Below are 25,867 nucleotides of genomic sequence, written 5' to 3'. Positions count from 1 at the left end.
ATACCACTCTGCTTTAAAAAAAATACCAAATATGCTTGCTTTTAAACAACAGTTCTGAACAATTAACTCTTCCTACCTGTAGAAGTTGACTTGCACTCCACCTTGCATCTACATTCTTTTCCAAACATTTCTTCAGAAAATCTTTAAAATCTGATGACCTACACAACAAGCAAACAGGCAGTGGTTGTTCTTCTGTCTTAACATCAGACTAGCATATAAACTGAAATACTCTTTAGGTTCACATGAATCTACACTGCAACTCTAAGTCCTGCTATTGACTCAGGAAAACACATAGGGAATACAGGAATGCCAAGACCAAAACAGCACAAAGACAATATTTAAAAGGTTTGTCCAATATCAGAATTTACTTTTTGCTCTGGACTACTAATACACTTCATCTGCTATATCAGTAACTGAATCATGTGAAGATATTAAATTGACCAAATAGATAATGGCTTTTAAAAATACTTTCCTAGTATAAAAATGCTTTAGTTTCCTTTCACCCTTTGTTAGATGGCCTTCAGATCTGTTACTACATTTTTAAAAAAAGCTATTTCACATATATTTTAAGGCAAAGCCTGTAAAATACTTCTGTATAAAAGCTTCTATACAGAACTATGAACAAAAAAAAGTTCAAATTGTGTCAGAAGACATATGTATACACACATTTACAAACATATATTGGGATTGTATGGACCTGCCTTAATGCATAAAGCTACACCACAAACTTCAACAGGGCTGTGCTCATCAAATTTAGCAAACAAATGACTTGGAGTGCCTTACACTGGGGTGGGAAAGCTGTCAATAAAACACAAACCATTTGGAAGGCTGTGCCAGTGTTGGCGGGTCAGATTTTGCGATTTTCAGCAGCACTCGCATGGGATTCAGTTCATGGTGAGGTGGCTCTATTTGAGCCATTTCTATTAAAGTAATGCCAAGAGACCAGATATCAGCCTTGTAATCATATGGTCTGTCTTTAGAGGTCTCACACATTACTACTTCTGGAGCCATCCTGCAAAGAGAGCAACAAAGTTCCCGATGAGAAAATGCTTTTTGATGTGTTCTGAGAACAGTTCTAAACACACTCACTGAAGCATTGCTAGAAGGACATTCCACCCTCAGTATATTTACACAGTACCCATCAAGCTTGTAATATCAAATCAAAAGTAACATTAAGATACTAGTTCATACCACAAAGTCAGCAGAATAGTGCACTTACCAATATGGTGTGCCAATAAAGGAGTCTCTTCTTTGTATTGTTCTGGTGTTTTTAGCTGATACTCCAAAATCCGCTTAAAGCAAACAGTAAAACACTATTAACAGGGTGGTGGAAAGCATACTATATTTCTTTTTACTTTACAATTGTCTTTTAAAATAGTGTATGTTCCAGAGCAAACATTCAGTATTAAAAATTCAAAGTGAGGTAAAAATATTTGCATTCTGATAGCTGAGTGCCAAGATTTTATAGAATTTATAATAAAAGATCTTGAATAAAACATATCCTACATTTCTAAAAAAACCCCAAACTATAATGCTACTGTTGGGCTGTATGGGACAACAAAAGCAAAATACATATTTACTGCAGGAAAAAGTGCTTTAATTCTTTTAATTAGAAATTAATTTCTTTAGCCTATGAAGTCTGTATTCATCAAACATGGCACCAACTGTCTCATTAATTCAACAAATCATTCAATTTTAAATTTCAGGACTCAAATTTTCACAAAGTTACATTTCCTCTTCATCTTACAGGTTTCTTTCCACATGATTTTTGGCTTTATGTTAATACCTGAAAGCTTACAGATGTACTTTTCATGGAATACCTACCAAAAAAACCACTTTACCTCTTTGCAATTAGTTATCCATAAAGCACTATATCTCTCACTTTAAAAAAAATAAGACATTTAAATAAGTGTTATATGCTTATAACAGACATAATTTTGTTAATGAAGATCTAGAGATTAAAGCTAAGGGACAAAGAGCCATATGTTGCCATCTTTAATCTGTACAAAATCACTTGATGGGCTCAATACTTGAGAAGTCTAATTTTGCTCTTTGAAAAAAAATCAGTAATAAAATCTATTGGTTCAAAGGAAAAAACGAGAAATTTTGAGGGACTACAGATGTTGAAATAATAAAACTCATATCAATATAAAAATAAAATGCAATAAAAGAAATTTACTTGCCATTCATGCATCTGTAAAACAAGGAATTAACCATTTCTTTGTATAACAGAACAAGTAGTTTATAAGGAGTAAAATGCTCCTTCAAAGGATGCTGTACATTTTTCATAATTACATTGAGTCTTTTTTTAGAAAGCTTAATTAGCAAACCTGAATGCATCACCAAATGCACGTGAGAAAGAAATCTCCTGTTGTCTAAACTGTTAAGTAGTATCTTGACAGCCTGCAAGGTGCTGTGTACCAGCTAAGCTTGACAAAATCTTAAAGTAGTTCCAAGTCAGTATGAGGAGAAGCCAGGTCATGTGAGGAGATGAACTGAAACAAATTATTCTCTCTGACCATGAGACTCCTGCTGTGATCTGTGGTTTCTTTTACAGCAGTACCAAGAAACTAAGACAATGGTTCTATTACATTTACACATCAGGCCTATGACCCCAAGTGCATCACTGAATGTTCTGGCTCCAAAGAAAAGCTACACCAGTAAAGCTGCATGTACTCTGCACACTAAAAGAAAGCCAGACGCAAGGATTGTGTATATAAGGAATAACCTTGTACAGAAGGGATCCATGGAAAAGCACAATCACACTGAACTAATCAATACAGCAAAGCAGGTTCTTAAATATTCTCAGTTTCTAATAGAGAAGGTGCATAGTACCTTGCTGACATGTGATCAATACAAGTTAGGAAGGAGATATATTCCTGAATTTGGACACATCTTGCTTACATTTAAAAGGAAAGTCTGTATCAAGGCTGCAAATTTAGAGCCCCAGTATCCTGTGGCAATATTCTGATTTTCCTTACCTCTGCCCTCTGTGCATCCAAAGAAATACAACTGATCCCACTGATCCCATGCAGAGGGAAGGCTTTGAAACCTGAGCGTGGGCAGGGATGTCATGGAACTGTGCCATGGGTAGAGCCACTGCAAAGGCTGACAGCTTATACACATTTTCCCCTGAAACAAAGTGGATCCAGATAATTCCTGCCCTTTCCTGGCTGAATGAAGGGATGCTATTCACCACCAGCAGCCCTTTGTCAGTTCTGCATGGAGGAATCCTCATCAGACTAAAAATGTGGATGACTGTTTAAACTTAGATTTCAAAAAACCCAGAAATCAACAATAGTAAGCTGTATTTTGTTCCAGACTGTTCTGTCTTAATTTCAGTGCAACAAACAATTGAAAAAGGAATGTAAAAACTAAGCTGGATGATTCAGATTATTACATCTCTCTCAAAGTAAGAGACAACAGTACAAGGTACTGCTTTTTGCTGGCTGTGAAGAATGTTCCCTTTCCAAACTAACAACTTCAAAGGGAAGTTCTGATGTTATGACAGTGAAGGTAAGTATAATCAGGAACTTTATACTAGGAAACAGCAAGATCTATGGTGACTTCTTGTGCTGATTTTCAAGTATGAAAGATGTCATGAGTATAGTCAGGATATTTGCTCAAGTTTTTTTTTTTTGTTGTTGTTGTTGTTGTTGTTGTTTTTTTTTCCTTGATAGCACCAAACCGCTTGGTTCTGAAAAACCTCTCATTGTTAGATTGGTATTTCAGTAGGTAAATATTGAACCTTGACAAACTGCAGCTTAAGGAAAATACAATTAAAAGACCATGCCAAGTTCCAGGAAAGAGTTATTTGTAACATGCTTACCTAGTTTAATGTCTCCATCTAATGTGAAAAGAATATTGCCAGCTTTTAGATCTCTGTGGATGATCTTATTCTCATGCAAGTAGTTCAGTGCTTCCAGTGTCTGCCTGCACACCACTTTGATCTGTGGCTCTGTTAACGGCCTTTCAAGCTCTACAAGAGAAAGACAGAAATAATCACAACATTTTTGCATTTTATGTTACATGTTCATAGCAAACCCTATAGGAATATATGGGCAAACTAATTAATCTGACAGATTCTAAGCATCACATGTCAGAAAAGAATTCGGTCTTAGAATATTTGCTCCTTCCAGTAAAGATTTTATTCCTTGAACCCAACCCCCTTCTCATTATGAGTTATGTATACCTACCTATCTGAACTGTGAACAAACTACATCATTTAGAGACTGGTTCTTTTGTGTGGTACATAGAGATGCTAAAGACCAGATCTTTTACAGAAATATTTGCATATCAAAACAATACACATATGAAATAAGTCTTACAGTATGTATTATTACTTTACGGTATTAGGATTATTATCAGTAGTAGTAGTAGTTGAAATAACTTATTTACCCAACATTACTGCATCTACTGCTCCTCCTGCACAAAATTCAATCAGGATCTGTATATAGATAAATAAAAAAAATACAGAAATTAGAAATTAAATAGTTGCACTGAACTGAATCATTGATTAAGGGAGCATTTTTGGGAGATCAGAGTTTCAGACTATTTGGCCTCAACAAGTTTTTATACTAACCTGCAAAACACTGGTACTGTTACCCAGCTAAAAGTAGGGCTGTGCTGCTCAACAAATTATTTGAAAAATGTCTCAAGACCCTCAGACAAAAGTTTTAATCCAACTATAAAATCGCATAATACAACTTATAAAACATAATGACACAGTCGGCTTAAACCTACTCCTTGTAATGTGATTTACATAATCCCTGCAAACTCATTTCCCGGTTATTAAGCTCTACTCCTATACTATAATCTCTCTGACTGAAAAGTCCAAAAGCAAAATGATTTTCCAGCAGCTGATGCTATCTCCTATATTGTTTCAGACAAGATGAAAATACAGAAAAAATGCTCTGAAAAGCTACATAAAATTACTAAATTCAGATGTTTACATTAATTTTCCTTTATTTTCATTCATGCCTACAGTACTTCAAGGCCTTTATCCCAGAATGTAATAATACCAGAACAAGTCCATCCCCAGGTCTGAGTTTCCTTTTGAAACAAAAATATACTGCAATTATTTATGAGCACAAACTATGCTGCTATGAAAGACAGAAAGAATAAATGCAAAGGAGAGAGAGGAGAGACAAAGAGAATGAGGAGAGCAAGAAAGAGGAAATCTCACCCAAGACTGATACCCCTCTCTTTCTTATGTGTTTTTTTTCTTTAATTCAAACTTTAAATATTATAAATTATAATCTACTGTCTGAGAGCTAAGAAGCATTTCTTGCCAGAATCTCAACAGTCAATATGATTGGAAATAGTATGTTATTTTTTATGTTTCTGTAATTTTAAAATCAGTTCATATAATTACTGATAAAAGAGGAAACCTCAAAGTATACCTTGTACCACAGCACTTACATATGCACCACTTATGTCACATATACTTCAAATTATTATTGCAATTAATCCCCACAACAATGGTACCAACCAATATATTATATAATGCAATTCTTTGTAAATCCTGTAAACATTATGCTTCTATGTGCCAAGTAGATAAGTGTGGAAAATTGTACATAAAGAATTTATTTCTCTAAAATTTGTAGTTTGGTCTGGCAAAGGTCTCTTTGCTAGAGAAATCGCGTTTCTAATCTTGGAGAGCAAACATGTATTTAATGTCCAACTATCATTCTTCTCTTTTTTGCCCTCACTAAATTCTGTTTATTTACCACATCATTAGCCTTGTGGCTTACAAGCCCCTGCACTTCACTGTAACTATGTAACTCCAATTTTATTTTCAAAGTGTTTAGTTCTATCTTTATTCTGCCAGTGAAGCCTACCCACTCAGTTTCATATTGTGCCTCTATGCCTACTTGCTTTCATGCTGACCTTCATGCACTGATTTTTTTTTCACTATTCCACTATTTTATATAATAATTTACTCTGCACTGAGATCACCAAGTTTTGAGCCTGGCAAAACAAATGTGCATCAGGAAACAAGGTACTACACTTCCACCCTTTGTTCAAAGAGTAAAGCTTTTTTGTAAGACTCCCAGGAAATCATCCTTTTATTTGTTTTAGGTGTCTTTTTGAAGTTTAAGCTCTTTGAAAAAAACCCCAACCCATGCATTCTTTGTACCATTCCAAAAGCAGCTATAAATATTGCACTGGATTACCTACAAGTGCAAACTGTTTTGTCACAGCTAAAGCCACCCAAGCAAACAGCCAGGATCAAGCACAGCAGGGATGTGCAGTCCCACCTACGCACTCTGCACGTCAAGGTACAAATACCCAGGGTTTAAGTAAATTAAATTAATTATTGTTCATGTCCTGCTAAACTGTCCTTCCTTCCTGGGAGTGCCAATAAACCCCCTGGCATCTAAAGTATGTACTTCACCAGCTGACCTTTTCAGCACTTTATTTATTTTTCAGGTGTGGATTCTGAGTCTCACTTAAATCATGCTAATGTAATTGAAATCTGAGTCCTGTTGTTACAAATAAGCACCAGCTGAGAATTCTCAATACACAAAATTAACTGCTAATTTCCACATTTTAGATTCAAATCCCTGACCAAATGACTCAGGGTAGCACAATTCTGCAGTGACAACTTCCTAAGTCATACTCACAATTTACAAATGAGTTTTGAAACTGAGTAGTTATCCCAACAGAGACAATCCAGATAAAATCTGACAAATATTTTGATAAAGAAAAAAGTGTAATTTCAATAACCTTTTGAAATAAGAAAAAAAATTAGAAAAGGAAAAATACTTACCCACAGATTGTTTTCATAGTAGAAAGCATCTAGGAGCTTGACAATATTAGCATGATCACAGGATGCTAAAATATCAATCTCCACCATGTAATCTTCAAGTTCTTCTTCTGATTTAGTATCTATCACCTTTGCAGCAGCCAGAACTTTTGTTTCTTTGTTCTGAGCCTGTAAAAGAAAAGTGACAGCAAACATATACATGAATTTCACCAGAAAACTGGCACCAGCAAAAAACCCCAGAAATAAAGCAACTCTCTCTCTTGACACTTCTGTACAATTTTCCTGTCTCCAGTTTCCTCCTCTACAAAAAGAGAACCCTGCATATTAAAGAGGAGATAAAAATCTAACAGAAAAAGGGTTTAATAACTTTTCTCAAGGCCAAGAAAAAATGAAAGATGTAAAAATACTTAATTCTCATCACATTCTTTAAACCATCATCAATAGCTCAGGGTAATTGCCGCCTTACTAAGATGAAGTTTTGTGCTGCTCCTCAAACACCATCTATTAACACAAGGCAAGGAGTGGCAAAGAGTACAAGGAGCCTCTAGCCTCTGTTCTGCCCTTCTGACTCTCCCCACGTTGTGGCAGCACCGCTGCTCCCAAAGCCAGGCAGAAAAGCAGATCCTCCCCTAGGAAGCAGCTGAAGCTCCTCTTCAGCCAGGGGCTGTGTGCAAGCTACCAGCTTCAAGAGCTGCCAAACCATCATTCGTTTGTTTGGCCATTTTGCTCCCTGTGCTTCAGCAGCCTGGGAGGACTCCCCAGGTGGGAGCCATGGAAGGTGGGGCACTGCAAATGCTGCCAGCTCTCCTGCATTGCTCCTCACCCCCACACCAGGGATAGGGACAAGTGCAGAACAACTAAAACAAGCAAAGGGAAAACAAGACTTTGGGTACCCAAGGAAAAGAAAAGGCATTTCCGCTGTGCATTTAAATATTTGGATTTTTTCAAACATAAGAAATTACAGACAAGTCAGGTGACTTATTTAAAGAGCAAAACATTTCAGAAACCAGAAACCAGAAAAGGACACTGCTGAAACCTAATCACAAAAAATATATACACTCTAATAATTCTCTTATAAGTTATGTTTGAAGGAATGCTCAATTCCAATCTGCAGCAAGCTTTAAACAAGTGTATTTTACTCAAGTCATCATAAAAACACTATTTTGTCAGTGGTTACCTCTGAATAAAGGAAGTGCAGGACTCAAGTCTACTTCACCCATTGATCGTGAAGACCATGAAGCCAAGTCCTGCACTTACTCCACTGAGCTTTTGACATTCAAATGAAATTAAATGGCAAGGAGGGACACAGGCTCTCTCTAAAGCAGCAACAGACAAGGACCTACAAGGGGAATTCCAACTTCTGAGGTGCAGCATCACAAGGCAGTTCATGTCTCTGCTGGTGTGGATTGTGCATGGCCCTAAAGCTATGTGGGATGATCCCAGGACAGGACACAGCAAAAATCCCAAAACCTGAACTTTGTCACCTAATGACTTTACATCAATATCAGAAAAAAGCTGGTATCAGACAGCAAGTAAGAATTCTTAAGAATAATTCTGAAGGTCTAAATATTATTGCTTGCACAGCTATAAATAATTCTCTCTATGTGGCAAAAGATAATAAAATATTTAAAGATAAACATTTATATTAACATTCAGTAAAACAGCAGTAACAGCAAAACACATTTATAAAGCACAGTCCCAGCTGATTCATCTCATGTTGAGGGTAAAGGTTTTCCATTACATTTCTTTTTATCTCAATATTCTTTCCAAAACAAAAAACAACCAAATCTTCCCAACCTCAATATTTGCCCTCCCATGTTTAACAACAAAGATAAGTAATCTGTATAACATCATTTGAAAACCAACTACTGAGAAGGTTTCCAACACACATTCTAATAATAAGAAGGAAAAGGTCTGCTTAGTAACGCAAACAACATTTGTTTTGGTTTCATGCTTTGTAGCAAGAATGAAAGACCAACCGTCCTATTCTAGAGCTGCACTGTAAATTAAACACAAGAAGTGAAACAGATGTCTGACCACAACAGAATTAGACTTGGTAGCTCTACTTGTGCAGAAAAATGTTTTGTAAAGCACCTTTCTAAAGAAGTCAAATTCTAGCTGTAAATGGACTATTTTGAAGCATGCATGGTCACACGCTCTTCACTTAAAAAAAACACTTAAAAAATAAAGCTGAAATTAGTTTTTACACAAATTTGCTTACAAACTATATAATGGCAATAGTATTTTGTCTAAATAAACCATCTACATCAGGTAACAGATGTTACTGCTTCCAGATGCAGTTTCACCTTTGAGCAAGAAGGGCATTGCTAAGTTAGTGTGAATGATTACATGCTCAGGAGTTTGCTACATTTACAGCATATATTGTTTTTTTTCTACTGACAGAACACTTTGTATTTTGATTTTTCCCAGATCCTTTTGCTTAAAGTAACTAGAAATCTGCTTTGAGTATGCTTCTACGATTTCCTCCTTGTGGCAGCTCTATTAAAACACCTCATTACAAATAATGAATTATTATAGAGACAGTGTGATTATCTTAATGCACATCTTAACAATTATAAACAAAACAAATGTTTGCCTTTGTTCTGCCTCAAAATAGTAAAATTTTGTAGGTCTAGATCCAGACATTTTTCCAGCTCTTAAAAGAAAAAAGCTTTAGAATTAGCATATTTCCACTGGCTATTTCTGAGGACTGATGAAACCTTTAAAGTATACATCAAGTAACACCTGAAAAAAAATTATATGTTTTAAAGTTCTTTTTGAATAAGGCATTAGTCATCTCCACCCCACAATGCACTGTATGAAAAATACCCATCTATTTGACTTACTGGAAGTAACATGCTCTTTTTAACTGTGTAGAAAAGGATTTTACTGTTCATGCACAAGATTTATGAATCACTGTACTGTACAGTGAAAAAAAAACCTCTTTGGATTTGGAGGAACAAAAAGCACTTGCAACTTTGTGTGGGTATGTTTGTTTTTTCTAAACTTTGGCTGAAGTCTTTCTTCTTCCACAAAACCTTCTCCAAAGGTCAAAGCCAGAGCAAAAATGATTGTGTAGAAGGGGTCCTGATTTGCACATGGAAATTCTGCATTTGGGTACACCAACAATTAAAGTCAACCTGCCATTTATGTTACAGGAGATATTTTGAAAGGGCAGAACTTCTGAGTAGCTGTAGCCCAGCAGTTTCTTCCTGTATTTTAGCTCCCAACTACTAATTCAATTTATTCCAAATGCTCTGCTTAAATACATTTGATTCTGCGTCTAGGATTAAGTGACTTAAACCTCAGTCCTATGCTAAGAAATCCAAACTAGCATTTTCAATGCTTATGTGCAGACAAAGAAGAAAGGGGTAGAAGGATTCATTAAGGAAATTTGATCTTTTCAAAAGATACATACATAATAGATGAAAACCAAATTGGAATAACTCATTCGCTCAAGACGTGACTAATGCAAGATGACATGGATATTATTAACTGTTACATGCAACAACACACAAATATTGCAATCCTTCCAGTAAAACTCCTATTTGGATTACGTATCGAAGGTTACTACAGCAAACATTTTAACTCAAGGAGAAGAAATGCACAAGGAAATAACCTGCTTTATGTTACAGCATGGTTCTTGCAAGGGATGGCACAGTCTCATCAGCTGTCAATGCACAGAAAAACACACTTAATTCTAAGTTAAATACTTTGAAAAAGATGGATTGCAGGCTTGTATAGAATAAATCATCTTAAAAATTACAACTTGCATATGAATATGTCTGAAGCTACATCCCTTACACTGGAATAGCAATGTACATCTAATGCACAAAAGTGTTGCAGAAATCTGAAAACGTCTCAAGAAAGAAGAATAACCATTCCACACAAAACCAGGCCCTACAAGCATGTGAAATTAGTGACTCCTCCCTAACAATGCTGGATTTTTGCACGGTATCATATAACGAAATGTAAGTTCTAGAGGCAGAAGCTTTGTGAAGAGACTGACAGCAGAATATTAAAAGGTAGTTTACTATCCAGGCACCAGGCCAAGAACTTGCATATTCCCAGCCCTGGACAGCAGGGAGAGCAGAGCTACTGCTCCACAGTAATAGGATTACAGCTCAGAGATAACACATAGCCTTTCATCTTCTGATGACCAATATGAAGTTTCAGCCTTGCTCGTGAGGAGCTGTTTCAGTTTCGGATCACCAGCAAATGCTTCCTTCCCAACTGTGCATCTCCTCTGCAATGCAGCTTCAAAAATTAAACAATATTTACAACTGAAAAAAAGTTAAGTACGTCCTTCACCTCTTGTTCAGCTAGCCAGGAACAAAGCTGAGATATGAGATAGAAAATTGTTCATCACCTTTCCTCCTGATGCCTGATCTCTTGTGAGATGTTACATAACCTCACTGCATGTTTTGCAGGCAGCAAAACAAATCAATTAAGAAGCTTTTCCTTTCTGACTCATTCTTCTCAACAAAACCATATAGTCATAATCAAGGATCATCAAAGTTGTCAAAATGGGAAAAATACACACATCCCTATCCAGCAAAAGATGTTTTTCCCACATAAAAAGCTCCACTTTTGTGTAAAATTGGGATTGTCAGATCTAGCTCCACATAAATCTTCTGACAGTGCCTGGGTAATCAGTACTGAAAGGCTGGCCATGTACATCACAAAGGCAGGAGCTGTTTCTCTGAGCTACCATAGAGCAGAGATTTCAATCTTTCTTAGAACATACAAATTAAAGAAAAAAAAATTGCTCTCTTTTTAAATTTTAGCAGCTCTATCAAATAAAAATATAAGAAGTAGTGTGGCCTACTGAAACAACTACAGTGGGCTTTTGTTTTGTCAAAGTTTCCTATAACATATTTAAAAATGTCCTGTACATTTTGAAACTAAAAAAACCCTAAATGATTGACCAGTATCAAGTGTTCAAATTTCTTTTCAAAAACATGGAAAGGTGTTCCTCATCAGTGAATTTTAGAAAAGAAGTTACCTTAGATAAAAGGAAGCATTAATTCTAACACTAAATGTTAAAAAATATAATTAAAGTATCAGTTTGAATTCAAGAGCAAATAGCTACTCTTCCAATATTAAACCACAGTTTTATCAATAAACCACAAGTTCAGCCAATGAAGAAGACAACAACTCCACAGACTTCTGGAAATTAAGATGAGTCAGTCATTTCAAAGAAGTTGTTTTTTGCAAGAGTCTTCACTGCAAGATGTTTGAAAATGCAGTAGTAATAAATTTTTAAAAGAGAAATAATTTCAATTTTTTGTTTAATAATAGATATGGTTGGCCCAAGGAATTAAAAACCAGCTAACTTAAGTTCAACCTGCTGAAACTTGTTGAAATGACAGATACAGAAGATTTATTCAAAAGTTAATGAAAGGAAGTATCTCCCAAAGAAGATGATACACCCTTGAACTACAGCTGATCAGCCAAACATTTTCCCAGTCTGCAGCTACCCTACTATACAATTGCTTCTACTTAAAAAGAACTTAATTAAATTCAGTGCCCCTGTTTAATGCCAGCGGAAAAAAAACCCAACCAACCACCACCACCACCAACAAAAAAAACCCACCAAAAACCAAAACCCAACAACCCTGAAATAGAAATACAGATAAAAGTGCCTCTGTTTCCTACAAGCAAATGCTACTCCTATGAAAGTGGAGGGCAGAGTTCAACCCCAACTGCTGAAGCATCTTTATGATCCTGTGGTCTGGCGCTGCCTTTGTGGCTATGCTCGTTTGGGAGCTGTTTCCATGACAACTTCACTCTTTTAACATTATCCTTGTACTTCGTACTTACTGTGGTTCTTCTGCTTCCTCCACAGTTGGTTTGTGAGGATTCCACAAGTTATTTTTGGGAGTGGTATGAAATATAATTTTCATGTTTAACCTCATGTTTCCCACTAAGTATTCTCATTAATTCTGTGGTATTTTGTGTGCTAGCTAAGTAGAGTTTCCATCCTGATTGCACATGCTTTGTGCCACTGAAATAGAAGGAATGCTTATATTCATCTTTGAAAAGTATATGAGCTGAACTGGCAAATATGTGCAAAATAACAGAAAAAATCCTTTACAGTAAACTTAACAGGAGAAGATAATCAGATTTCAGCATAATTCTTACTTAAGCAAATACATTTAAAACAGAGTAAAAAATAAGAAAAAATTGCTAAATACTGGCAAAAAACCAGCTATGCTGTTCTATAATAACACATCTTATTTTCCCTTCTCTCACTGCATGATGGCTTTCATAAAAGCAACAGGGAAAACCAGCTGACAATACTGGGAAAGCATTTGTAACTAAAGCATTAGGTGGTATCAGAGGTGTATGTGCAAAGGAGTGGTATTTTTTCCCAAAATTCAGTTATAATAACTGTACATCATACTTGCTAAAGCAGCATTAAAACACACAATACTGCATTAGAATCAACTCCTAAATTTGAGAAGAGGGAGGTGTGACAAATTGAGATTTATCCCCACAGTGGTAAGCTGCTTTGCCAGTATCTTTCCCCTGCAGAGGACACTAACAGTTGCTGGCAGAGGTTCTCAGTTTTATCCAGCAGCAATGACAGCCCCAAACTAACTTAAAACCTCCCAGAAAGACAGTAACACAGTGGATCTTCATCTTGGATTACAAACATCCTACAGTTATTTATTTGGTTTTGTGTCATTAGGGAAAAAACCAACATAATGCTTAATGCTTACCGATTCATTTTAGCGACTACGGCTTAAAATTCAGTCTATTCCAATAATAAACACACCTTTATTCCAAATGATGTAATTAGGAGTGCTTCCAAGAAACAATGTTATCAAGAAATAATTTTTAATCAAACCATAATTACTATCTTTAGCTGCTCCCTAGAATTAAGACAAACAACAAGTTAGAATTGAAGCTGTATACAGACTGTGGTTTTATCAGAAAATTATCCTACTGCCAGGTTGAGAATTTTATGATTTGCTTTTGATAATTTTATGATTTGTCTGAACATAGGACTTAAAAAACCTCCAAGTCCTTCATCTGGGAAGTTTTTGTTGTAATTTGGCTTCTAATCATTAACATCTGTAAGGAGCTTTAGTTGACTGGAGCACAGAGCCAGGGTTCCTCCTGCTAACCCCTTCCCAAGGAGACATTCAGAGCAGCTGAAGCTCACTGGAGCCTCCTCCAGACACAGACACCTCGGAGTCTTTTGGCTTCATGAGCACCAAGTCACTTTGTTTACTCACACTTTGCAGACTAGTGTACATCCACAGATGTACAAGTATAGATCTAGTACACTCCTTTTTTACTTTTTTGTCCTTTTTTTTTTTAAATAGAGTGGCTCAGTCAACCCACAGTTCCTCAGAGTTAAATTACAAAACAAAACTGGGATCTGCTTTGCCCAGAGCTTTTTAGCCAGATCAGATGCAAGATGGCTACAGCTGTTTGCTGACCCAGCAAGTCATTATGACAAAACAAGAAAAAACCAGAGCATCTGAATTGAGCATGGAAAATTCTGTCCTTCCTAACTGGATATCAACAAGTCAACAAAATAATAAAGAAAGAAAAATGACAATTTCTTTGGGTTTTAAGAACCCTTCAACAAAGGCCTTCTGACATGTTACTAGGGGAACTACATAGTCCCAGAAATGCAATGTGGCATACTCATTAAGCTTAAAAACTTGCTGTCAAAAAAGTAAAGAATATTATTAAAAACTCTACATTTCATATGGTAGAAGGAAGGCATTAAAGGACCTGCACTAAGACATTTTATGTATTTATTGCAGAAAATTATGACCTATAACAGATGTAACTTAACTGTCATTTAAAGTGTAAACATTTTACAAGCTCAAATATAAGGCCAGTTTGAGAAAAGGTTCTGTATAATTTGATACCGCAATGTGAGCCATATTCAAATTTCACAATAAGCACAGCTAAATAGCCAGAGGGAAAAGATTAAATTAAACAAGAAGAATGAAGCATCATCATCCCTTTTCATTCTTTGCCCTCCTAAAATGAACAACAACAAATGCAGAATACTTCATATGTTTTAAGGGAAAAATATAAACTATATAGGCAGTTTAAGATTCAGTGTTTTACAAAGAGATACAGTTGTAGCAGAGGGAAAGGAAATGAGACAATACATTAATACCACACTGAAACTGGCAACAGCTCTTGCAAAACTATCAAAGCATATATTCTGTTGCTTCACACATAAACTAGTCTGTTAAAATCAAACTTCCTCTATTTCTGAAGGAGTAAAAGAAAGAAGTAGAGTAGCTTTAGAAAGTTTTAACTAAAAAAGCTGTACATCATTATCCCTTTTATGTAAAATCGTTACAGAAACGAATTCATATTCTATTTATAGTATTAATATATTTTAAAAATTAAATTTAGAATTCTAGCAGAGGTTCATTCATTCCTTACATACACATTTCTAAGGCACTAACAGAAACCAACTGCAAAGACAGCAACAACAACAAAGAAATCAACAATTAAGCTGGTGTCATTCAGCACTCTGCAATGTAAACAAGTTATTTTTAAGTCAGTCCTACTATTATAAACTTTATTAATTATTAAATTCACTCTGCTGGTATATGCTATTTAATGCTAGTACAGTCTATAACTTGACAGTAGTTTCTCTTGTGCTGTAAATCCTGACCCTGAAGTTTCACAGCACCTCACAAGCACAAAATGAAATTTCAAAAGGTGCCTCGCACAGTTTAGATGAGCTGGCTACCTTTGTGCTGCAAGTACAATATCTCAAGAGATGAGAAAGAGCCTTCTCAATAAACATTTGGTATTCCTTGACAACTGGCTATTCAAGTACCACAAAAATAGCACCCTGGGTCCTGTAAATGAACTTCATTCATATTCAACACAGTAGTGGAATATGCTGCTTTCTGATGCTGCCTTTCAGATTAACTGCTTGGTTTGCTGGGGGTTTTTTAATTGTTGAATTTAAACAACAACCAATTATGAAAATTGACTACTCTGAGAAACTATATGAATGCAAATCCTATTACTTATCAGCAATTCTCAAAGGAAATTTTATTTTAGACGCATGCTACTGATGGTATTTTTAAAATTCTTATGTTCTATGCACTTGCTGTTTGACACTTTACTGATTATGTAATTTGTTCAGAATTTACCTAAAATGCTACTGATAAACACAAATGGCCATGGGAATAATTGCATAACTCAATAAAATTATTTTTTAAAAAATCCAGATAAACAAATCAAGACAAAATTCTTCAAGTCTGTGAAAAGCTCAATGCACAAAATATGCAAAGGAAAACCAACTGCTTTACTCAGATATTTGCAACTAACAAACATTTATCAATATGAGTTTTTCACGTAACATTGGAACATTGTTCTTCCTCTGACAGACCTGTTGGAGTCATGGTAACATTGAACAGTTAAGCACAGGAGATGTTCTGGAGGAAGCATTGTTCTTGCCTCATAACAGTGTGGCAATGCTACTTTTCATGGAATTATAGAAGCTTTATTTTGTCCATGTCTCCAAGAAGTGATGTTGCATGGCTCTTACGAGGAGGTCTTGTTAACAGAAAATTATTTCGTTTCTTTATTCTTCTCCCTCTCTCTCTCTCTCTAATGATTTTTTTTTTAAATTATTATTAGGCTGAAAAGCTTTTTGAAGCAGAGGACCATCTTTTGTTGTATATTTGTACAGCGAGAGGGAATGAAGAATTCCATTCCCTTTGGAAAATTATCAAAGCTACTTCTTGCTCCAGAACACCTTACTCACTCTGAAACTCAATTCAGTTTCTGTACTTTCCTCATACGAGTTAGATTTAGAATAAGAAGTCTTAGAAAATTTTCAATTTTTTCTAGCATTATTCAGCATACCTAAAATAGAAAAGAGAATCACCACCTGAACTTAAACTGGAATCATAGGCTTATAGTCAATTTGCAGTTAAAGACATGCCTAAATAACAAAATGCACCTAGCATGGACATCAGTGGTGCTAAGGGACAGAACCACTGGCTGATCAAAACACCACCAGCATTTCCCACAAGCAAATGGCTCCTACAACAGAAACAAGTCTATTTTTCCTTTTGTCCTGACTAAAAGCATTCATCTGACATACCTTAACAACTCCACAATATTAATATGCAACCCTTTGACAGCTACTGAAGCCAACACTGACACTGTGCTGTCAATTTTCCCTTCCATTGGCAGTGTCACTTGTCTGGCCCTCTCGTGAGCTGGTCTGGGCAGCCAAGAAGATTACATGGACAATCAGCTTTTGCATGGCTTAGTTCCTGAAGCAGATCAGCACGGGGTTGGCAAGCACCAGGCCTGTCACAAGGAAGGATGTGGGAAGGACAATGCCCTGCCAGAACCCTGCCTGCACCGACCTGCGCCGGCCCAAACTGCTGTGGAAAAGAGTCACGGTAAAACCCTGATGCTCATCATTTCAGTGTCACTCCTGCACTTACTAAAATGCACTGCTTTGGACAGCAATGTGTTGTTGACTGTTTCACTTAGTAAATATCACAGTTCCACACTGTTTTAGTGCTTGTTAGGGATTCGGAATATTCTTCTTTATATTGCACTGGCTAAAAGTGAGGTCCTATGTCAGGTCACTAAAGGCCACAGATTTACAACAGCATCAATAAACACTGAAACAAACACCACAAATACTAGAGGAAAACAAACCTGTACATGAGCTCCTTTTAATATTTCACTTTTGAGAGCTAAGGCCAGTGTGTGGGTTTTTTGTTTGTTTTCATTCAAATGCAACACAAAAATCAACAACCAGCTTACTGGGTTCTTAAGCTGGCCAGAACACCTATATTTGCCTACCAAGATACAGTTTGAAATTCGAGCTACAGCCAAGAGCAAAGGGGACATTGTCAGGTACCCCAGCTATCCCTGTCAACAGGAAACACTTGTCAGTATTGTTTAAGTGGTGATTTTTAAGCTTTCACACTTTCCTTCCCAGAGAGATTAAAAATAGCAGACAGGTTACTTTTAAACTTGGTTAGTACATCTCCACTAATAGCAAAAACTAGTTGGAAAGAGTGAAAGACTAAAAAAGCTCAGCTTAACTCTAAGAGTATCCATGTCTCCACATTACTGGGATGATTTGAGTTTCTTTTGAGGATAATTCCTGCTCAAACTATTCTGAATATATTGCCCCACAATGAGCACAGCTCACAGTGTGCTGTAGCTGCACAGACCTGAGTTTCTGACACTTGACTATCCAACAATGAAACCCAGAGAATTTTTGCCTGATTGGTGAACTGGAAGACTTGTGGCATCCACAGAAGTTAAGAAAGTAAGAGAATGAGAAGGACAATCAAAATTATTAAAGGGTCAAGCTGTTGTCTTATAGTAAGCAGACAAAAAGGTTGGGCCTCAAACAGGAAAAGCTGAAGGTGGGGCAGGAACATGACTGAACTTTACAAAATAAAAAAAGGCAGCATGTGAATTGAATAAATCCTGATTGAGACAATGGTTGTGAAGGAGATGAGGGTTAACTGCAATATTTTCATTTTTGCTGAGGCACTCAATTAACATTTCTCTATTATTGTTTTACTGACTTTTGATTACAAAGGTATTAACTATTTTCCTGGTAAAATACTATTCAGAAATACGATTTAGAAGTTTTCTTCTATAATGCACAGTGTAGATGTATTAGAGAAAACCTTTGTTTTTACAGCATAAACTGGTTTCAGGAGAACGATTACCTAGGAGATAAAGAAATAATAAAATCCTTAGTAAAAAGTCTTGCCAAGTTATTACACTATCACTGACAAAGTTACAGTAACTTTCCTCAGAACCCTTTCTGAATCACAGCTATGACTAAACATTTCTGGAGACAAAACCCAGTTCCCTAAAGTCCTCCTTGAACAAGGAAGTCTCAGATCCAAAAGGCCATTCAAGGAGATATGAAGAAAGCAAAGGGACAGTCTTCTCCCAGCTTATTACTAAATTACATAGATTAAAACCCAATTCTGCCTTAGGATGGGGATTCACCATTGCTTCCATACCAAGTAAACCAACTGTGATGTAAGGCACAATTTCAGTTCTGGGGTAATGGTTTCCCTGGCACAAAAAACTTTACTTTCTGTTCACCCACTCATTTTAAATAACTGCATTATTGCAACTGCAGAAAAAAATCACCCTAAAAATAATAAAGTTTATTTATTCACAATGGCATCCCTTCGTTTTCAAATTTTCTGAAACAGAGAAATTTTCAGGATGGACACTTGAAGGTAACAGCCAGTCCTCTATAGTAACAAGAGACTTAGCAAATTTTAAATACTAATCAATAAATAGATTTGACTACTGCAGTATGGTCTTAACTTTTCACTTCATGTTCTTCTCCACAGAAAGTTATGTAAAATTTGAAAATCATATCATAGAATAGCATGCCTCAGGTAATCAGAATATTCTTAAAGTTACATTTTGTGTGGAACTTGATTCAAGCATGAGTCTAGGTTTGAGCAATTTCTTCCTCTAGGCTATAGGCAATCACCTAATTAGAAAATGGCTAAAAAATATAAACATGCAAGGCAGAGGGGAAATACTTTGTGCCTTACTCAGTTTCCAATTTACAATGCATGCTTAGCTGCCTTACATTAGCCTCTCTATATACATACATGCAATCCCACAAAATATTGAAAAATCCAGTCTTAATCCAAAATAATTTAAAAAAATAAACACCACCAGGGACAAATCTAGAACTTTAATATTTTAACTTGCATTTACATACATTGAAAACTCATTAAAGAAACACCATATCTTCCTAAAACCAAGTATGGTAGTTTAAGCAGGTGAATTAAATATTAAAAGAATCTTACATTAACGTTTTATTGCAAATGTTTTTTCCTTCAGGTAAATCTTCTGCTGCATATACTTCAGTTGGTTTGTGTCACGAATGTAGAGCATATTCAACAGAAAATCTGAAATGCCAGTAGAAATTAACATTTCGAGTAAAGCCTTCATTTTCTGTTGAAGTATGAATACCATTAGAAAATGGTTTGAGGTGGCCTACTAGCTTTTATAGAATATTAGACAATCTTTATTGCCTGACATCCTTCAAACATATTCCTCAAATATTGGGTCTTTTTCTCTCTAATAAAAATTCCTTCCCATTTGTGAGTGGAGAAACTGTATTTCCACATGACACATTTGAGATACATCTGAGACTTAAAATTTCTTTCAAGCTGTAATCATGTTATAAAGTCATTAAATATGAACTAGAGGGAGAATTTTATATGGTTTTGGAGAAAAATTATAAAACATCACTTTTTTTACTCTGCGCTATTAAATCAATCTGCTTTCTGTGCTATTAATTCCATCTGCTTTGTTTTCTAACTGTAAATTTCGTGGCTTTTCCATCACTAAACATAGAAAACTGGAACAATCCAAACAGGAGCAAAAGAATAGATAGCACAAGCATTGTAGTTGACTAATTTGGCAGCTACTGTAAAATAAGACAATAGGCAAAAGAGGTGAGACACTATGAATTTGTCAACTCTGTGTATAATCTGAATATAATTAAAGGTTATTGGGGAAGCACAAAGAAGCAAAGACTGAAAAAGTATTTATAAATGACACATCAGCCACCAGGGTCTCAAGGAATGTATTTAAAATCTCAAATCAGAGAGTTTAATTACAGACTCCTCTTGAACACAGACGCAACTGCCATTGAAGGAAAATGATGTTTACAATCTTAGGAGATTCTCAAAACGTGGGTCATGGCCCACAAAACTTGGAATTCATAAGTGTGTTCAATTTAAACAATGAAAAAATCAAATAGAAAGAAATCTCGGACTGGGGATTGGGATATTTGTAAATACAAACCCAACAAATTATTTCTAAAATACTGTTTACTGGGTGGTCAAAACTGAAATTGCAGACGTTACCAACAGAAACCTTTCAACTATTGCTCTGCAACACTGTAGCAAATGTTCTACTTGAAGGCTTGTAGCTCTGGAGGACCCTGCCAATGATTAAGGGTTTAATCTCATTCTCTATAAAACTGTTAACAAACCCCAAAAATCAACAACCCCCCCAAAACCCAGAGCAGAATTATTTAATTAAAAGGACTGCGTGTGACTTAAGATAGAAGAATTATTTCACTAAATCAGAACAGCTTAAAGAAGCTTCATTCTGCAATCTATTTGACTTAAAACAGTCACATTTAGCTTTGAAATCTGAAGTTTTACTTTCCAGACAAGAAACCACAGTCCAAACAGTTACACAAACAGTTAGCTAAGAAATATGATAGGTGACATGAAAAAAGCAAAAGGGAACTTAATAAACATGAATAAAATCAAATAATGAGTTCCTATCTACTTAGAGTTTTAAACAGTTTACATAACTATGCTCACACCTTGGAAAAGATGACTACCTTACCAAGAACTGATCATAAGCATTCTATAATTATCCTCCACAAACTGTCTGCAGTTTTAGTTCCAAATGCAACAGACAGACAATACATTACTCATAAGTTAAGTATTGTGATGCTGATTTCAAGCCAAGTGATGCAAATATGTCCAAAAAGCGAGACACATGCTCTGCTCCTTTTGAATATTTCCTTGCTACAGACAAAAAGGAAAAGTAAGGAACAAGCAGCCATTTCAGTCAAGAAAGGTATCTCAGTCCACAATTTACAGATGACTTTCTGGCAGTACCATTTCCTCAGAAAACTTACTGGAGTGACAATAGGTGTAAAGAGCTCTGTAAAGCTTTCCCTTTGACAGATTTCCCAGAGTTTAAAACAGAGATACTGCCTTTTCCTTATCTGCTATCTTCTAATCAGGCTAAAACTGCAATAGTGTGAAAATAAAGATAACATTGTAGGGCAAGGCACCAAGCTGATCAGCAAGATTACAATCATTTGCCTTCTATGAACTGTCAAGCATCTCTTTTCATCACTCACAGCAGCCCTACAGGACTCAGGCTACTTTTACAGAGATTACTGTTCATAGCAAGGCTTAAGTAAAGTTTAGTTCTATTTCACTTAGACTAAATATTTAAAATGTCATATTGGCACCTTATACATTACTCTCTTGAGAGTAAATCAACTTTCATATCTCCTCTATCTGCTAATGCCTCAATGGCTAAACAAAGCAACACAGCACTTTAGAGAATATTATTAATTCAGATCTCCTGAGGGAAACTGCACCATTCCACTGCTCCAGTTTAATGAGAGGTCAACTTATATAGTCAATTATGAATGAAAATAAATTAGAAGAAAACATATTTGGTATAGCAAACAATTTTAATCTAAATTGCCAAGAGTTCTGCACCACTGATTCATTCTTCTGTATTCAACTTCAATTTAGAACATTTTCACCTGCTATTTCTTTCCAGGTCTGGGCTCATGGCAGACCCACATGAAATTGTCAGTGAAACACCGTGTTTGACTGGAAACTTTCAAATATGAGTTTATCTTCCAACTAGGACCAAACATGTAGGACTTCAGACAAACTCAAGCAACATCCTTCCACAGGGAACTATATCATTCATAAAGGAATGTCTGCAAAGTTTCAACAGTTCTACCAAATTCTTCTAAAGAATTAGTGGAACTAATGACATCACATCAGTAAAAAGATAAAGACTAGAAAAAACAAAGCCTATCAGTGCTTCAAGCTTAGATATAGTAAGTGGTCAAAATCTGTTCTTGGGATTCCTAGGTTACAGATCTAAAAGATATCCACCCTAGGAAGCAGCGTGATCCATTACTATCATCTGGAGAACTTCAAATTGAAATATCCAACTGCAGGAATTTAGAACAATGTGCTGTAAGACCAAAGAAATTAGAAAGTATGAATTCTCCTTGCTCTGTTCTTAATTTGTTTATAGGTCAGACTAATTAATGCATTTCTAGGATTAGAAAATAATTTATTATGTTACTGGTATAAAAAAAAGTACTTCTCAGCAGCTACCAGCAGTCAGTTCATATTTAAATATTAAAAAGAATTAAGAGCACATAATCATTAAATGACATAATTGGTCCAGTCTTATTAAATCACTACTTAAAAATTCTGGTTGTTTCTACCTGCTGTAGAAGACAGCAAAGGCAAAACCAGGCTGTCCTCTAAGTCATATAGGCACATTATAGATAAGATGATTTCCAATACAGATAGAAAAACTTAAATGAAGCAACACCACTGGATTATTTGACTTGAAGAAACACTCTTGTCAAAAGTCCACTATGACCAGCCAGAGATGAGCTGGTACTGGTCACTACTACCAATAGAAGTAAATATGAACACTTAATGTAGTTATAATTTTCAGAGATAATGCAATTGGGTAATGCTGTTCACCATGATTAGGGTTATCAGCTCACACAAAATTTCTTCTCTGAACCCAAAGAAAAAACAGATTTTTTTTTTAAACCAAGCACCAGTTAATTCTCAGAGCTGGAAAACTTGTGCTAGTAACTTCATATGAAGTTTTCATTTTATTTTCTGAACTCCTATGAAAATTTTGTATGCAGAATGCTTCCAACATCTTAGACTTAGTGTAATGAATATAGTGTAATACTATAAAGGGACAGAACACTCCAGTTCAAACAAAGAAGCCTGAATGAAATTCTAAGCAGACAAGTCCAAAGGATTCCCTAATAATTAAAAAATATATATACTATCTCTATATACACATACCATATAGATACTCTGTCTTATATCATATAGTGCCACATATGTTTTACCTCTATAGAATCTGTTCCCACAGAAGACTTAAAATTAGTACATTTGTGCAGATGGTACCCAATAATAATCATAATCGTGGCCAAAAGTACATTAATTTCTTGGAGTAGTATCCCTTAGTAAAGGGCTCAGAGACAACTAGACACTATGAAAATGCCTTTCTGCAATGTAAATCTTGTATATGAGTGTACAATGTTCTTACTCCCAAAAGAGGCTGGCAAATTTTACTGAAATGCAGGCCCAAGACTTTATTTACTTCAAAAAGTTAACTGAGGAAGATAAACATCATTAATGAAAATGCAGGTATCTGTAGCAAGAAAGAGTCACACATCACATCAGGCATTTGAAGGGTCTGTTTTCACATCATCTGAATATTTACTTCTGGGAATTCAGAACATAGTTTAAAGTTGATGAAAGTCATGAACACACTGATCTACCTTGAAGCAATGTTTACAATGTGCACAGAATTGCGATTTGACACAACAGGGTACTAGAAGGCACAATGCAGCAACATGATATAATAATGTAACTACTTTCTAAAGCAAACTGATATAATTACAATAAGAGCCCATGGTTTTTTCAGGGCACTTAACCTAATCAAATCAAGAGCAGTTTCAAACTGTCCCTCTTTTGTTTTAGGAGCTTTTTGTGTCTGACTGCCAAATTTCAAAGTTGAAATCAGCTTCCAGTGCCTATCAGAACTCTAGCAGTCCACTCAGTAATTCTAAATAATCCATGAAGAGCACATAAAAGAGATTGGAAAAAAATTCCATCGTCAGGAAACTCAAAATTCTCTTCAAGGGCCATGACCTGACACTGAAGTACTGCAAGGATCTATAAATTGTAAAAGGACAGAAATCCACACCATTACTCATTAGCCAAGAGCAAAAAGAAAACAGCCTAAAAGTGGCCTCTTTGAAGAGCCTGAAAAGGGCCAGAATAAAAAGTCCTACAGGGCTATAAACCTTTGCCATCAGTAATCTGCAATTACAGAGCTCCTCTGATCACAAGAGACTTGCAACAGCATTTGAAACACAGTATTTCTGAACATTACTTACAGGTCCATGAATACAAATGTATGAACTGTCAGAACTCAAAAACCCTTAGAATGCTGCAACAAACAGCTTCAAAGGAAATAAACTCTTCTAGAAATTTGGCTAAGGTATTAAAAAATAAGCAGGATCCTTGTACTTGATTGCAAAGAAGGAGAATGAATCACAAGTTTTCAATGACCTTAAGACTTCTGTACACAAAATGAATTATCACTGGACAGTGTTTTTAAGTAAATTATTTAATCAGGGAGGATTCCCAGTACTGTCAGAATCATTTAGAGCTCGTTTTGAGTTTTTACTTTAATATTTGACATTTTGTTCTGAAGATCAGTTACACACAACTAAACTAATTACCCCTCTATGGGAAATCAGAGCATGCAACCAATCTAACCTACTTTTTAGAAATTCAAAGTATACAAACACTTATTTATATGGCAATTCCATTTTAATATGCATCTGCCAAAATGCTGTCACATACAGATCCTAAGATCTTAAACAAAGGCAAATGTACTTTTGGCAAATATAACTGACACTAGGGTGATGGGGGGGTTGGCAAACAAAACAAAATCCATTACACAAAATGAAAACCCCAACCCCCACACTTCCATTACCTAAAGACAAAGTCTTCAAGCATTCTTGAGAGCTTTGTTCTGGCTTATAGTTTTGAATTCAAAATTTGAGAAGGAATTGAATGTCTATTCCTGCAGCTTCTCATTTGAGGTGTATATCCATGAAAGAACAACCTAACACACCTTTCCTGCTTTCCACAGCTTCTTGGGAAGCACACTCAGGTGCAGGAACACAAGTACAGTTTGTATCTGTGTGTAAGCCTCCTTCTCAAACTAGATGGAAACAAAAAGAATGCTGATGAACACATGCAGTAGCCTACTTTTTTTTTTTTTTTAACGGGGAATTTTTATCAGTAATACTGCCTGTTAATTCTCATAAGGGCCAACTGGTCAACTTCAACAAGTTGACCAGAGCAACCACATCTGTAATTCTGCCTACGATCAATTTCAACAGTGAACTCTGTCATTTCAGTCAGAATTAAATCTCGAAGTGAAAAATGACATCCAAGTGGAAAACATTCTCCTGTTCGTGTACACAGTACACTGAAATGCAAATTTTACCAGCTGCCTTGCTCAGACACCTTCCTCAACTACTACTGCTAATACAGACATGCCTACAGATGAAGTGAAAAGAGGTTTGAAGATGGGAGGGGAAGTGCACGTGGGGGAAGAGGAAAACACATTCAGTTTTATATCTGAGGCATATTTTCAGAAAATGTGAATCAAAACTCCACTATGAAGCTCAAAAACTTGATTGCTCTGGAAGCGCTGTTAGAGATGTTATGT

General features: G+C 35.8%; 1 protein-coding gene across 2 annotated transcripts in view; it reads right to left on the bottom strand.

The window, feature by feature from the left end:
* Positions 1 to 25,867, bottom strand: part of SLK (STE20 like kinase) — a 49,840-nt gene that overhangs the window by 21,873 nt on the left and 2,100 nt on the right. For both annotated transcript variants that reach the window (XM_030950660.1, XM_030950661.1), the window contains exons 2-7: positions 6,773 to 6,937; positions 4,399 to 4,447; positions 3,830 to 3,979; positions 1,220 to 1,292; positions 818 to 1,012; positions 77 to 158 (exon numbers count right to left, since the gene is read on the bottom strand). In XM_030950660.1, coding sequence (XP_030806520.1) covers positions 77 to 158; positions 818 to 1,012; positions 1,220 to 1,292; positions 3,830 to 3,979; positions 4,399 to 4,447; positions 6,773 to 6,937 — 714 coding nt within the window. The remainder of the gene's footprint in view (positions 1 to 76; positions 159 to 817; positions 1,013 to 1,219; positions 1,293 to 3,829; positions 3,980 to 4,398; positions 4,448 to 6,772; positions 6,938 to 25,867) is intronic.

Source organism: Camarhynchus parvulus, chromosome 6, assembly GCF_901933205.1.
Source record: "Camarhynchus parvulus chromosome 6, STF_HiC, whole genome shotgun sequence".
Lineage (NCBI taxonomy): Eukaryota > Metazoa > Chordata > Aves > Passeriformes > Thraupidae > Camarhynchus > Camarhynchus parvulus.
This window is presented reverse-complemented; position numbering and strand designations above follow the sequence as displayed.